Raw genomic sequence first — 14,029 nt, forward strand, 5'->3', positions numbered from 1 at the left:
AAAGAAGGTAGGTAGGAAGAAAGGAAGGAAAGAAAGAAGGAGGAGGAAGGATAGCTGAATAGAAAAGAATAGCTGTGAAGTTGAAGGAAGGCATGAAGGAAGAAATGGAAGGAAGGAATAGTAGGAAAGAAGGAAGGAATAGAAGGAAGAAGTTGAAGGAAAGAATAGAAGTCAAATATGGTTGGGTTCTCCAGTAACAAAAAGACAAAACATCTCAAGGGATAGAAATTTTACCCTTTGGCCCACCTGGGGCCTGCCCTCCCCAACTTGTAATTCATCTTTACTTTTTTTAAGTTTTTCTCACTTAAAAGCAAAGTTCGGTAAACAACAGTAAGTGATAAGCAGTACTTATGGACAATTCTTGAAGAATTGTCCAATAGTTTGTCTACATCCTCAGGTGGCATTCAGCACATTAAAAAAATGCATCCGATTTATTATAAAATTGTGAAATTATACATTGCAAATTATATAATTATAAATGCTTATATTTATTTCTAGACATCCAGAAAAGATTCTATTTCGGATACAGATTTTAGACTATAAGAAAGTCCAATGAGAGAACAGGAATATTTTTTTATACTACTCATTCTTAACATACTTCTTTTCTGTATTTTCCCTTAAGCTTTTCTTCATTTTAAAATGAAAATTACAATATCTGTATAACTGTCCATGTATGTTATATGAAATAACGTGCATGACATATATAAATAACCCGTTCTGCATCTACCACGTGTTTAAACTCTAAATGCTATCTTTAAGAGCAGCAGACAGGAAGGGGCGGAGCGCCAGCGGCTGCCAGTGCTTGAGCGCCGCTGGGGAGGAAGGGGCTGCAGCAGAGGCGCGGGCGTGAGCACCAAGGTCGCTTAGTGCTCCCGCCCCTCCCCATCCTGGCCGTCGGTGGGGGTCTGCGGGATCTGCGGGGCCTGCGGCGACTCTCGACACCAAGCGCTGGGCGAGCGGCAACGCCGAGTCCATGGCCATCGCGGCGGCTCCCTCTTCCTGGACCCTCGGGGTTTCGAGCCCGGCTGCGGCCCCCAGCTCCTACGGGGTATTCTGCAAGGGGCTCTCCCGCACCCTGCTCGCCTTCTTTGAGCTGGCCTGGCAGCTGCGCATGAATTTTCCGTACTTCTACGTCGCGGGCTCCGTGATCCTCAACATCCGCTTGCAGGTACACATTTAGAGCCGTGATCACGCTGACGGCTTCCCGGGCCAGCACAATGGTGGGCTTCCAAGCAGCCCGGCGGCCAAGCGGAGCTACGAACGAGAACCTCCGCAGTCTCGCGAGAGTGCGCGAGCTTCCCTGCGTGGCTGCGCTCTCCGCTCTTAGCCGCTCTCCTGGGACGGTCGCGGGAAGCCCACGGTGACTAGTGAGAGAAAATCCGCAGTTTGCCGGGAACAGCGAAGAATTTAATTAAGGCTCACGACAATATTTAAGAAGCTGAGCCCTTACAACAAAAACAGGACTGATAGGATGCATTATAGAAAAGGAGAGCTCCTAAATTTTCAGGAAAAAAAATATGTAAAACAAGCCCATGGTCCAAATTAAAATAAGTTCATAAATTTCGAGAATATTGAATTGGATTGTAAACAAGACGTTGAATAAGAAACTGAAGATCTTGAGGATGTGATGTGGAAGGCACATTCCACCAGAGAAAACAATGACAATCGGAAATTTTCATTGGGGGAAAAAAGCTACAGGAAAAGCATCCTAATACAGAACAACGTAAAATGCTGCAGGATTTTGAACAGAGTTAGAGTGTGAGAAAATGGGCTCTATTTTAGTGTTCCTTGTGAGTAGCGACCTTGAAGCTAAAGAGAAATCCAACTATAGCAGAAAGCTTGGCTTTTTAATGAATAACATTTAAATAATAATTAATGTAAATGTTGTTTATGGTCTCTTTCTTTTAAGAGAACACAATTATGGTTACAAAGAATATTATCACTCTTTATATGTTGAAATACAGATTTCAGGTGGGGACGTTGCAGGGGAGGGGAAGATAAATGGAATGATAGCGTGTGTCCTTACAAAGTTGAAAGATAGTTTCATGTTGAAGCACAAAGACATTTAAAGAGTAGCCGTAAGTTGCTAAAATAACTATAACTATATTAAAGAGGGAAGAAAGTAGAGAACAGGAAGTCAACAAGAAATGCCTAAATATGCAGAGTGTGGTGAAATATCTTAGAAAAACAGACTACCTGGTGTGTTCAGATATATAGTCAAAATTTTTTAGTTTTCCAGAGTCTGAAGATGAATTATTAGTCTGTAGATTTTTAAAAAATTAACCAAAGGAAGTTGAAATTAACCCTAGGAAAAATAAAAATTTCAAGAACTATACTGAATACCTCAACTGTGAATAATACTAGTCATATAAAGTCAGTCATAATTATGTAAACACTAAATATGGATTTAACAAGAAATGATTATGTAAACCACATTGAGGGGCTTGAGAGGAGAGAGATGTGTGTAATGGTGAATCAGTCAAGATCTAGTATAGAAGAGTCAAAACAGTATTGAACATGTAATTCAGAAAAACAATAAGAAAGCTAAAAGTTTTAAGTGGTTATCTGAGAAAAAATCGGGGATGGGTAGAGAAAAGATAGAGGATTGCTGTTTTCCACTACCAATATAACAATATTGTTTTGATTTTTCTTAACTATATATATATTTATTCATTTGATTAAAAATGAAATAAATTTTATTTTTAAAATTGCTCAGGTAGTTGAAATGTACACCACTGGTTAAGAGCCACCGGAGTAAAAGAATTGACTTCTTAAATCAGGCAGATCTTTGATTTATTTCTTTGATTAAAAATGAAATAAATTTTATTTTTAAAATTCCTCATTTAGTTGAAATGTACACCTCTGGTTAAGAGCCACCAGAGTAAAAGAATTGACTTCTTAAATCAGGCAGATCTCTCTTAAAATACAAACTGTAATTTTGTGGTCTTAGGTGAGTCCATTAATCTGCCAAAACCTTTGTTTCCTCAACTATTAAATGAGAGTAAAACACCCACCTTAATTGGTCAATCTGAGAATTAAAAAACTAGCCTGCTTTAGTGTTTGATATATGCATAATATACAGTATTTGTTATAACAATATCTCATTAACATGTAAATAAAACTTAAAACTCACTCATGGGCTTCCTGCTTTTCCAGTGGAATGTTTCAGGCCTAAAGGAGATACATAGGGTACTGACCCTAGGGGTGAGGGGAAGAGACTCCCAAGAAGATTTTAGGTAAGACATTGAGCCAAAACGGGTCATTATTTGTCAAGGTAAAAATTTAAACTATTTGCAGTGTTCTATATTTCCACTAATTGTATCCAACAAACAAGTATATTCTAGGATTGTAAAATAAGTGCCCCCTCCAGCATCAAATCTGGTTTGTGAGTAATTGTTCTTCCTGCCTTTTATTCCTCGGTCTCCAGCCAAACTGTTGAGCGCATCCTCCTCTACCTCTCTCTACTTAAACTTTCTTCTGCCTTTCCTACCCCACTTCCTCCCCACCCCCATGGTTACTCTGCCTGTATTTTAAGGCTATGCTTAGATGTCACTTTTTCCATTAAGTTTTTCCCAGATTCCACTGACCAGATTAAAGTTCATTTCTTTTATCCCATCTAAGGGTTGTGTTAAGATCAACCTATGCCACTTTCATAGGCTGTCTTATTTTTGCCTAATTATGCATTAATTATCAGGGTGTTTTTTTTTTATATTCGAGAAGACAGGTTTCTATAATATCTTCCCTTAATAATTATATATTGCTGTGATAGAGGCAGAAACTAAAACATTGTAGTCTATCAGAAATGTAATTTGATCCATGAGATAATTCAGTCATGCCAAGAGACTTACAAATGGCGGGCATCACTATTCTCTAGAGGCACTAATGTCCCTTTGTAGGATAAAAGAATGTGAATGGTGATAAACAGGGATGCTTCAAATTTGTGGCTGTATGAACATGTGCCTTCAACCTTTTCTCCACGTCAGTCTTTTGTTACACTGAAGAAACTAAGGCACTTTAGCAGACTTATCATTTCCTGCAACTAGACTGGAAGCTCTGTGAGGGAAGATACTGTATTCTATTGAATATCAGCAAATGTAGTATCGTGTAGTATCAGCAAATACATAGTAGGAACTGCATGAAAGCTCCATGATTTAACATTTTTAATATTTTTCACAATTGCTTGTAAACCTAGATGTGTATTTTTTTATCTCACATGATACAACTCGATGAAGTTTCCCAGGAGAGAAAACAATATTTTTGCCCTGACTAACCACTTATTCTAATTTACAAGTAATTTTATTCATCATGACATCCTTTCAGGTAACATCCACGAAGCCAAAAATTTTGTTCACTTGTTGCTCTGTTCCCAGCCTAGAGCAGTGCCTAATGCTAAGCAGATAAGTATTGAATGAATGCCAAATTAGTTGTTTTTTCTACAAATAGTCATTAATCAATAAAAGAAATAAAGATATATTTGCCCCTGTTATTAAGGCGATCCACTTTATTGCCCATAAATTAAGCTATTTCATGAATATTGATTGGTCCAGAGATTCCTTCAAGTGTGAAGCAAAAAGGGCATAATGCTGATCAATGAAGAAAAAACATTGAGTATGAGCTGTAACTGATAAAAATGTTGGGAAGGTGAATTTTTATAGTTTAACTGTAAAAGAGAAATGGTGATCATAGCAACATTTAACTTAAAGTTTGGGGAACAAGAAATTTTTTAATTGAGGGTAAGAGCAAGTGTGATTACTTGACTAAAAGAGCATACCATCACTATCAGCATCATTTTTTAATTTTATTGTGTTTTTAATACCAGGAACTATGAAAATTATTTACATGCATAATCTCCATAAATCTTATGTGTACACTATGAGGAAGACATTTTCATCACTTTTCAGAGAAGGAAACAGATTTAAAGAGGTTAAATAACTTTCCCAAGGTCATAGTAACTGGCCAAACTACAATCGAAAGTCGAATTTATCCCTAAAGATACATTTGATGGGAAATTGAATTTTTTTAAATGTTTATGTAATTCTAAATAATCCCGTTTCTTTTCTCAAATTCTTAAACAGAAGTATTACCTGGGTAATAATTGGCAATATCTTTTTTAATTTTTATTTTTTCAATTATAATACAATATTACATTAGTTTCAGGTGTACAACAGTGATTAGACATTTATATAACTTATGAAGTAATTGGTGATCACCCCAACAAATCCAGTACCCATCTGATACCATGCATAGTTATTGCTATACTACTGATTTATTCCCCATGCTATACTCTACGTCCCCATGGTATTTTGTGACTCCCAATTTGTACCTCTTAGTGCCCTCTCCCCTTCACCCATCCCCACCCTCCAACCTGGCAACTATCAAAATGTTCTCTGTATCTATGAGCTTTTTTCTGTTGTTTGTTTATTCTGTTCTCTAGATTCCACATATGATATTTGTCTTTGTCTGACTTACTCCATTCAGCACAGTACTCTCTAGGTCCATCCATGTTGCAGATGTCAAGATTTCATGATTTTTTATGGCTGAGTAATATTCCATTGTATAAATATACCACCTCTTCTTTATCCATTCATCCATTGATGGGCACCCAGGATGCCTCCATGTTTTGGCTACTGTAAATAATGCTACAATGAACCTAGGGATTCACATGTCCCTTTAAAGTAGTGTTCTGGGTTTCTTCAGGTAAATACCCAAAAGTAGAAATAGTGGGTCCTTCTTTGTCTCATTTTAAAAAAATATTTTATCGAGGGCTTTATGTATTAGACTATAAATATTCAGTATGATTTGATAAGTAAATTCAACTGTTTTATACTTAACTGCTGCCTAGTCATTTGGCTTGGTGGTGGGGAAGTGGAAGGAAGGGCATAAGAGGAGAAAAGGAAAGGACATTTCCCCGAGGATGGAAAGGAGTACAGATAAGGTAATCATGAATTTTCAAGCTATGTCCATCACTGTCCCAAGGAGGCCTAACTAAATTTAATGTCACAAAATCTTGCAGTCCTAGTTTAATGAAGGCTTTTCCTGGTGGAGCATCAATAGCATTTGATAGAGTCAGGAAAAAAAGATACATTTGATGGGACTTACACGTGGAGACATAAAGGGCTGGGAATGGAACTTTTAGCAATATAGGGACAAAAGGGAAGGGAGAGAAAAATTCTAACGCCAGAAACTTTGAACCTGGAAAGTAGTCTGCAGTAGACTTAAAAGTTTCCAGGCAAATGGATCAAGAAAAGAACCCCTGCAATAATTATCAGAATTCCCAACAATTGTATTAGATCGGGTCACGTGTTACTATGAGTGTCGGAACTTTCTTGTAATTTTAACAACACTTGATAGCCTATTGCAAAGTGGGATTACCACCAGGCCATGTCATGAATCTTTTTACAGCTGAAGGCAATGCCTCACCTCTGATCCCCATGAATATAAATCTCATCAATGCTCTTGAGACAATTAAAAGGCCAAAGGACATTCCTGAGTGCCTATAACATGAAAAAAGAAACTATGGAATTCTTTGTAGTTTAATTGCAGTACATCTGAGGGAACCCTTTCCAGTTTCTGTCCTAACTAGGGATCTTCAGCAAACATTAGAAATTCTTGACCATGCTTATGGCTTTCAAGCACCAAGCATGTTGATTTATTCACAGTAAGGTAGTGGAGTGCCTCAATGAACAATAAAGACAAATGGAAGTCATTTATATACTGAATGAGGTGGATTGTGTATACCTTTTCATATGAACCAAAATGAGGAAAATAAATCATCGTGTAACCAAAAGGCAAAAATCTCTAATGAAATACTGTACCTGGAATGTCTTGACTCTGAAATCGTGGACACAGCAATAGAGCTTGTGTCCAACAGATAAAGAAACAAAAAAGATGTTTAATGCATAAGTAAAGATGTTTTTTAAGGCACTATTTTAGCTTTTTAATTGATAAAAATAAAACTTTGAAAGCATCTCAAACTGAAAAAAGGTATATAATTAATAGAAACCTTATAATTCAGAAGTCAGGTTAGATCTACGAAAGGGAAAAGAAGTTATTTTTAAAACTTACTCATTTAAACATGGGCTAAGGAATTGAAGTACCAATATACAACTTAAGATAGTGCCTTTGTCTTCTAAAGCTCTACGTTCTTGTCTCCCAAATTGCTAAAATTGAAAATAGCCTGTTACCTCTGATTCGTTTTCAACAAATAATACCCCCTCCAAAAAAAATATTGTCTAACTTTTTTCTCAATTTGTCAAATCAACCATCTGATAAATTTTTTAAATGAAGGTTTATTCTGGGCAATCCAGCACAAGGCATAGACTTCTATAGACAGCATTAACCAATTTCACAGGTGAACAGACAGTAGAAGTATGGGTTTTGCAGATGTTCCCCTGGTTTCTGTACTTCAATAAAGGAAGCTCTTGGCTCAGAGGACATGAGATTTAATCACTAGCAGCAGACAAAATGCCTGAAGTATCAAAGATTCAATATTGTCACATTCTTTGAAATCCATATTGGTCCATGCATATATCCACTGGGAACTTTTCTTTCAGTAAAGTTCAAGACAACATAGCTAGAACACTGAAATATCTTCTCAGCTTAAGTTCTAGGGGTAAGGCAGGGCTAAGGCATAATAAGCCTCTTTCGGCATTAGAAATAGGTTATTTGAAACTCTCCTGGTCTCAGATGAGCAAACTGAAAAAAATAAAACTCATTACAGCAAAACTATGAAAAGTTAATTTGGAGGGAAGTAGTTGGCAAAAAAGCAATGACAATCATTTTATTTTTCCAGTAATTTGGTCTCAGAATAAGACCATTCTCTCCAAATTGCATGGTACTAGCTATGGATGTGATAGTAGTAGCTTTTCTTGGATCATGGCTAGAGTCTCTAACACAGGGTCTTGTTATGGAAGATGAGGCACAGAGCATAATCCCAAAATGCCATTTAATAAGGAGAGTGGAATACATCAGTAACCACTGCCCAACATAGAATTCAGGCTTCACCTTTTAATGGTCATTTTCTGTGCTTCTATTATCAGGAATAGGTCTCTGCTTCTTAGAGCTTCATCTCCCCAAAATGAGTACATGACAAAAATGAGTACATGACAAATGAGGACTTACTCCTAATGAGACATTTACTGCTAGATCCCACTCATAAGAAACAAGGGCTGTGCATACATAGTTGTTTAATTTTTTTTTTTATCTTGGTCATTAAAAAAAAGTTTAGTAACACTAAAATGTAAATCTAAAAGCTAAAACTAAATATCCTTACTTCTGGTAAGTATAAAGTAATCTTTAATCTTTTTTTCTGAAAGGGATAGATTCTAAGCTAAAGTATCCTCAATATTTGAACCTAAGTATAGCCAATATGATTAGAATTTCACCTTTCCTAAAGCAAGATAATCTCAGGTACAATCATTAGGAAATTTTATTTTATTTTTTTCTTTTAGTTTTATAAGATATAGTAGACATACAGCACTGCGTAAGTTTATGGTGTACAGCACAATGACAACTTACATGTATTGTGAAATGATCACTACAGTATAATAAACACCCATCACTTCATAGAGATACAAAAAATAAATATCTTTTTCCTTGTGATAAGAACTTTTAGGATCTACTTTCCTCACAACTTTAAAATATACAGCAGTGTTATTTTTACTAATCATGTCGTACAGTACATCTCCAGTACTTATTTATCTTATGACTGCAAGTTTATACATTTTGATCACTTTCATCCAATTCTTCTGCCTCCACCCAGGAAATTTCTTATATGGTGTCCAACATAATGAATGAAGTTTAAAAATCTAAATCTTTACATAGGTCTGGATATACACATACCGTCATCATCATCATCATGGATATGTCAGAGCACCCCATAGCACAGTTCTCTATAGTGACAATACACTTTGTCACTACAAAAGCCCTTGTGGTTTTTATATTCTTTCCAGCATCAGATTTGGCCTCCTGCTCCATCAGAATTAACTTATAACCCACAAATAACCACAATTTATTTTCTAGTTTGTTTTTGTTTGCTTCTACCACTGAAAAATTATGGCAATTATAAACCCTAGCAAAGGCTTCTTCATTATTGATAGTTTTTTTAATATGTTTAAAATTACAATCTCTAAAACTACCATATTGTAAACTATTATTGTAATGTCATTAGCAAGCACAATTTTACTACCTACTGGCCTTAAGATCATATACATTTTCAGTTACTTTGTTTTCATTTCAATTATTTTATTATGAAAGTGAAATGAGCACTATATATACACACAAACATTTCTAAAACTTATATAAACATGTGATATTCAAACTTTCCTTTCTATTTTTATCCCTGGTGAGTTAGTCATGTTTGTCTTCTCTGACAAAGGACATTAATGTTTATATAATCCTTACATGCACAGACACCTCATACGCAAATTTGGTGCCTAGGTTTGATTTTGATTCTTGTAGACACATATTATTATATACATAGGGATAATTACTCAATTTTTTTTTATAAATTCTGTTGATTTTTCTTATTCCATAAAGGTAGTGGCTATTCTAGTGTGGATTTCTAATGGTAGTCTGCTCCTTTGTTTTAAAAGTTATGTCTGTTTTTATGAGATTATGTGTTTTTAGCATTTTTATTCCTTAATGTATTTTTAACTTAATATCGTACAAATATTTCACCTACTCCAGCTTGGAAGGGATTTTTATTTCTAAATAATCATGTTTTTTCCTCACATATAAATGTAGTAAATATTTGCCAAGATACATAGAATTAATACACATTGCATTATATATTTTATATTCATATTGTCTCTAGTATTTTCTTGCTACTAGCAAATGTTATGTCAATGATGCTTGCTTTTTTAAAATTTTTGCATGTATTATTAGTTTATAAGCCATTCTAAGTAAAGTTTGTGATGCTCAATAGTGTTTAAAAGAATCCAGTGAGAAAAACAGAAGTTAAAATGGCTCTTCGATGTCTTCTCATTGATTTATTTCTCTTGGAATATAAAAATTCTGGAAAAGTCTATGAAGCTAAAGGTTTCACCCTTTTCAGGTGGCAATTAAGATACCACAGTAGTCCTAAGCCAGTTTGTCTCAGCTTGCTGTTTCCCAAAATTAGGATAAATGAGTGACCTGAAGGAAAAATATTCAATGTGAACTTGGCGAACGCGTTGGCCTGATCTCTCTGCAGTATAAGGAAATAGAGTGGAAGAAACATGAAGTTTGAAGAGAAGGAGGAAAGACATCACCATTTTCATGGCCCTCTTATGGTCCTCTGTGCTAAAGTCACCAGAGCTGGAGTTCAGCTGCGCGTTCCTGATGTGTCTCTTCAAGGAGAGAAATAAAAGGAGCAGTGAAGTCAGGGACAGAAGAAAGGGAACTAAGTAGATAAAATCGTAAACAATCAAGGTGTTAAAATACAGGATTTTACTCACATCTAAAGACCACATTGAGTTTCTTTCATATATTTTATAGGCGTTAACCCAGAAATCATTTAATGTGTCTGTTAATGCGATGTTGAAAAACAGTAGGAACAAAAACCCCAGTGGAAGCACAAGTAGCATTCTGCTAATTCTCCACGTCGGCCAGGCAAAACAGGGGTGAGCGACACTGGCTATTTTCAAGAGGTAGAAAACACTTAGTCAGGTGGCAAACCAGGTAGCTAGGTGATTGGACAGTACCCAAGAAATACTAATAAATTTTGCTCGTTCACCAATGGCATACAGATGTAGCCATAACGCCGTTAGAAGTAAATCAACCAGTACTATCAAAAGAAGAGTTATTCTGGAAATAGCCAAGCTGGTGAGGATGCCATTGTCTACGGAGAGTTTTTGACTTTTCACCCAGTCAGTGCAGTTAACTAGTGCAATGAAGCCATTCCCCAACATGCCAGCTATGAATTCTCCTTTTGCCACTATCAGAAAAATATTTTCTATTCCAGATGACATTTCTATAGAAAGAGTCCAGAAAGCTAATACTATGATTCACTGATTTCTTGCTGTCAACATGTTGTAAGGTAATATCCAGTTTGATATTCTTCACTTCTATATTAAAAATGCTCAAAAAAACTCAGATCCCATCTCACTTATCTTCATGAAAGACTTTCCTCTTTTGTTTCAGCCTTGGGTCTGAAGTATGTACAAGGTGATTCCGTCTCACAGATCTTAATGAGGAACAGTAACATTACTTTCAATCAGCTACTGATTTCCAAATTAAACAGTAACTGTGCCCATTCATCATTGGCACTGGCAGCAATTTTCCCCTTGTGAAGACATCTGGAAGAATATATTCAGGTATGCAAACATGCAAATATGAGACAGATTTCTTTACACCAATTTGTACTTTCCTTTTCAGTTGAAGCTCAATACTATTTGGATTCGAGTTTCTTAATTTTAATCTCTAGGATACAGGCATTATTCATTAATTCCATTTAATAAAATCTATAATATTTTAGACACTATTATAGGCAAAATAAGTGTAATAATGAGAAGTAACATGAAGGAGCTCACAGAGTAGTGAAAAAGCATTATTACATAAACTATTAAAAACTGAAAGTGACAAAAATTTGACTAAACTGCATATGAACAATATTATAATTTGAACGGCCATATTTAAGAGTTTATAGTAAACTTGCCCACCCTTACTTAACCTTATTTACAATGGCTAGCTATATTATCTAAATTTAGATTATTATAGTAAAAACAGCACTACATATACTTATGCACATCCAAAATTTACACTACACATATGTTGTTCTAAGTTTTGCTCTCATATAATTACAATCTTTTTATAGTTAAAATATGAGTGTGATTTTGAATTAAGAAATAATTCTATATATTTTTTAATTCTGTTACATATGATAGAAATATCTATTTCTGCCACTCTGAAAATGCACATTGCCTATCCTAGAATATAAGAAAATTAATCAATGCCTAGATACATCAAAATGTTTATGATTGGGATTTCAAATTAAAATTAACATTATAAGCATGTTTCCAACTTCTAAAGATAATTTATTATATTTGACACTACAAATATTATTCTTATTCTCAAACATCTCACCCCTTTTTATCAACAAGACCTCTAAGGACAACAATGCAATGTGATGAGAGCATATTTTTCCCATCTATGACTATAGTTGCTCAGTTAACTTTCCATCAACATTTTATAGATTTTCTACCTAGTCAGATATCTAATTCATCTTGATTTCTAAAGAACTACATGCCTCTCCCCCTACATAGGTTGCAATTATATACATCTTTTGCATATAAAATTAAATAATTTAGGTTATCTTTGAAAGAATATTGGTAAGCAATATTCTTTCAAAGAATATTTCAAACAAAAATAACTACTTTTAAAATTATATTGGCTGACCATGTGTGAATTACCACCAAAAGCAATCTGTTCTAGGGAAAAATTTAATTATGCGCAACAATACTTGAAGAAACTCAGTAAGGGAAAAAAAAAACTGTAGGAGTGAAAATCTAGTCTCAAAATTTCCTCGTAAATTATTATCTTTGAAAACACTCTGGAAAGTCTATCTGTAAATCTGTAACAGATTTTCTCTTTTTGAGAAACTTTTAAGATGCCACAGTACCTTCAAGATTGTCTGTCTTAGCTGGCTATTTCCCACAATCAAAATAAATGGATGTCCTGAGGGAAAGATATATACTGCTAACATGGCAAACTTTGCAAATTTGTTGATCCACGTCATAAGAAATAGCCAATTTGTTACTTGTATGGAAAAAAAATGAACTATGAAGAGGAAAAAGAAAGACATCACCATTCTTATGGCCTTTTTATGGGCCTCTGTGCTAGAGTCCCTTGAGCTCATGGAATTGAGCTGCAAATTTCTGATGTGTCTTACCAAGGACAGAAATAAAAGGAGCAATGAAGTCAGGGACAAAACAATGGGAAAGAAACAGGTCAAGCTAAGAAGAATCAGGGTTTCAACATAGTGAGTTTTACTTTCATCTATAAATAAAGTAAGATTGCTTTTATCTAGCATATAGACGTTTAAGAAAAAATCATTAAATATTTCTAGCAATAGAAAGTCAACAATCAGGAAGAACAAAGAAAATAAAAAAGTCACAGGAATCACTCTATTCAGTCTCAACTTCAGCCATAGGAAAAGGGGGTGGGAGAAGTAAGCTATCTTAAGGAGGTAGAAAATGCTTAGGCAGGTAGCAAGCCAAGTGGTCAAGTGATCAGTTATTCTCCAAAGCAAACTCATAAGCTTTGCTATTGTATAAGTTAAATGTAAATGTAGAGATAGCCCCAGTATAAGGGATTTAAACAATAATACCAACAATTGACTGATTCTGAAGATGGCCAAGCAGGTAAGGATGAAGTTTGCTAAAGAGATCTTTTGGTTCTTGACCCATTCAGAGCAGTTTACCAGTCCAATGACCACATTTCCCAAAATTCCAATTGTGAATTCTGCTATTGACAGTATCACAAAGATTATATCCAATCCTGTGGGCATTTTCACAGAAAAAAAAAAATCCAAATTTCTAATACTACATCTCAATGATAAATTTATGATCAAACTGTTGCAGAATAGCATCCATTTCCAATACTTATCTTCATTGCTTTTTTCCAATTTCAGTCTTACGCAGAACCTCTTGCTCTTGGATATAGTCTTATATATGCTTAAGAAAATCTTTCTGCTTTTATTGTAATTCTGGTCTTAATCCAGAAAGATCTGCTAAGGTATACAGTCTCACATCTTTCAAGAAAATGTTTTTTATGTCTTTGAAAGAGCTACTAATTTCCAAACCAAACAGTTTGTGTTTCCATTTATCATTGGCATGGACTGAAAATTTCCAGTCATGGTAACAATCAAAAGGTTAAAGTCAAATATGTTAGCATGCAAATATGAGTCAGATTCTTTTTCACTGACTTGTACTTTACTTCTCACCTGAAATGCTATACTATTGGGATCCAGATATTTTAGTTGTTTTTCAAAGAAAGTTGTAGAGATAATCTAAATAACTTAGTTATTGTTCAATGGACATATTTTGTGAGT

General features: G+C 35.0%; 2 protein-coding genes and 1 pseudogene across 2 annotated transcripts; 1 reads left to right on the forward strand and 2 right to left on the reverse strand.

Moving 5' to 3' along the window:
• Positions 1-748: 748 nt before the first annotated feature.
• SMIM10L1 (small integral membrane protein 10 like 1) lies at positions 749-3,132 on the forward strand. Its single transcript, XM_039853347.1, has one exon. The coding sequence runs from the start codon at positions 974-976 to the stop codon at positions 1,178-1,180; it is 207 nt and encodes a 68-aa protein (XP_039709281.1). The 5' UTR covers positions 749-973; the 3' UTR covers positions 1,181-3,132.
• A 6,709-nt stretch (positions 3,133-9,841) lies between these two features.
• On the reverse strand, positions 9,842-11,007 carry LOC120595050 (taste receptor type 2 member 42-like; annotated as a pseudogene).
• A 1,531-nt stretch (positions 11,008-12,538) lies between these two features.
• On the reverse strand, positions 12,539-13,501 carry LOC120595039 (taste receptor type 2 member 42-like). The gene has a single exon (XM_039853332.1). It carries the CDS (start codon positions 13,484-13,486, stop codon positions 12,539-12,541), a length of 948 nt encoding a protein of 315 aa, XP_039709266.1. The 5' UTR covers positions 13,487-13,501.
• Between the last annotated feature and the right edge of the window lie 528 nt (positions 13,502-14,029).

This window comes from Pteropus medius, unplaced genomic scaffold (assembly GCF_902729225.1).
Source record: "Pteropus medius unplaced genomic scaffold, Ma_sr-lr_union100, whole genome shotgun sequence".
Classification (NCBI taxonomy): Eukaryota; Metazoa; Chordata; class Mammalia; order Chiroptera; family Pteropodidae; genus Pteropus; species Pteropus medius.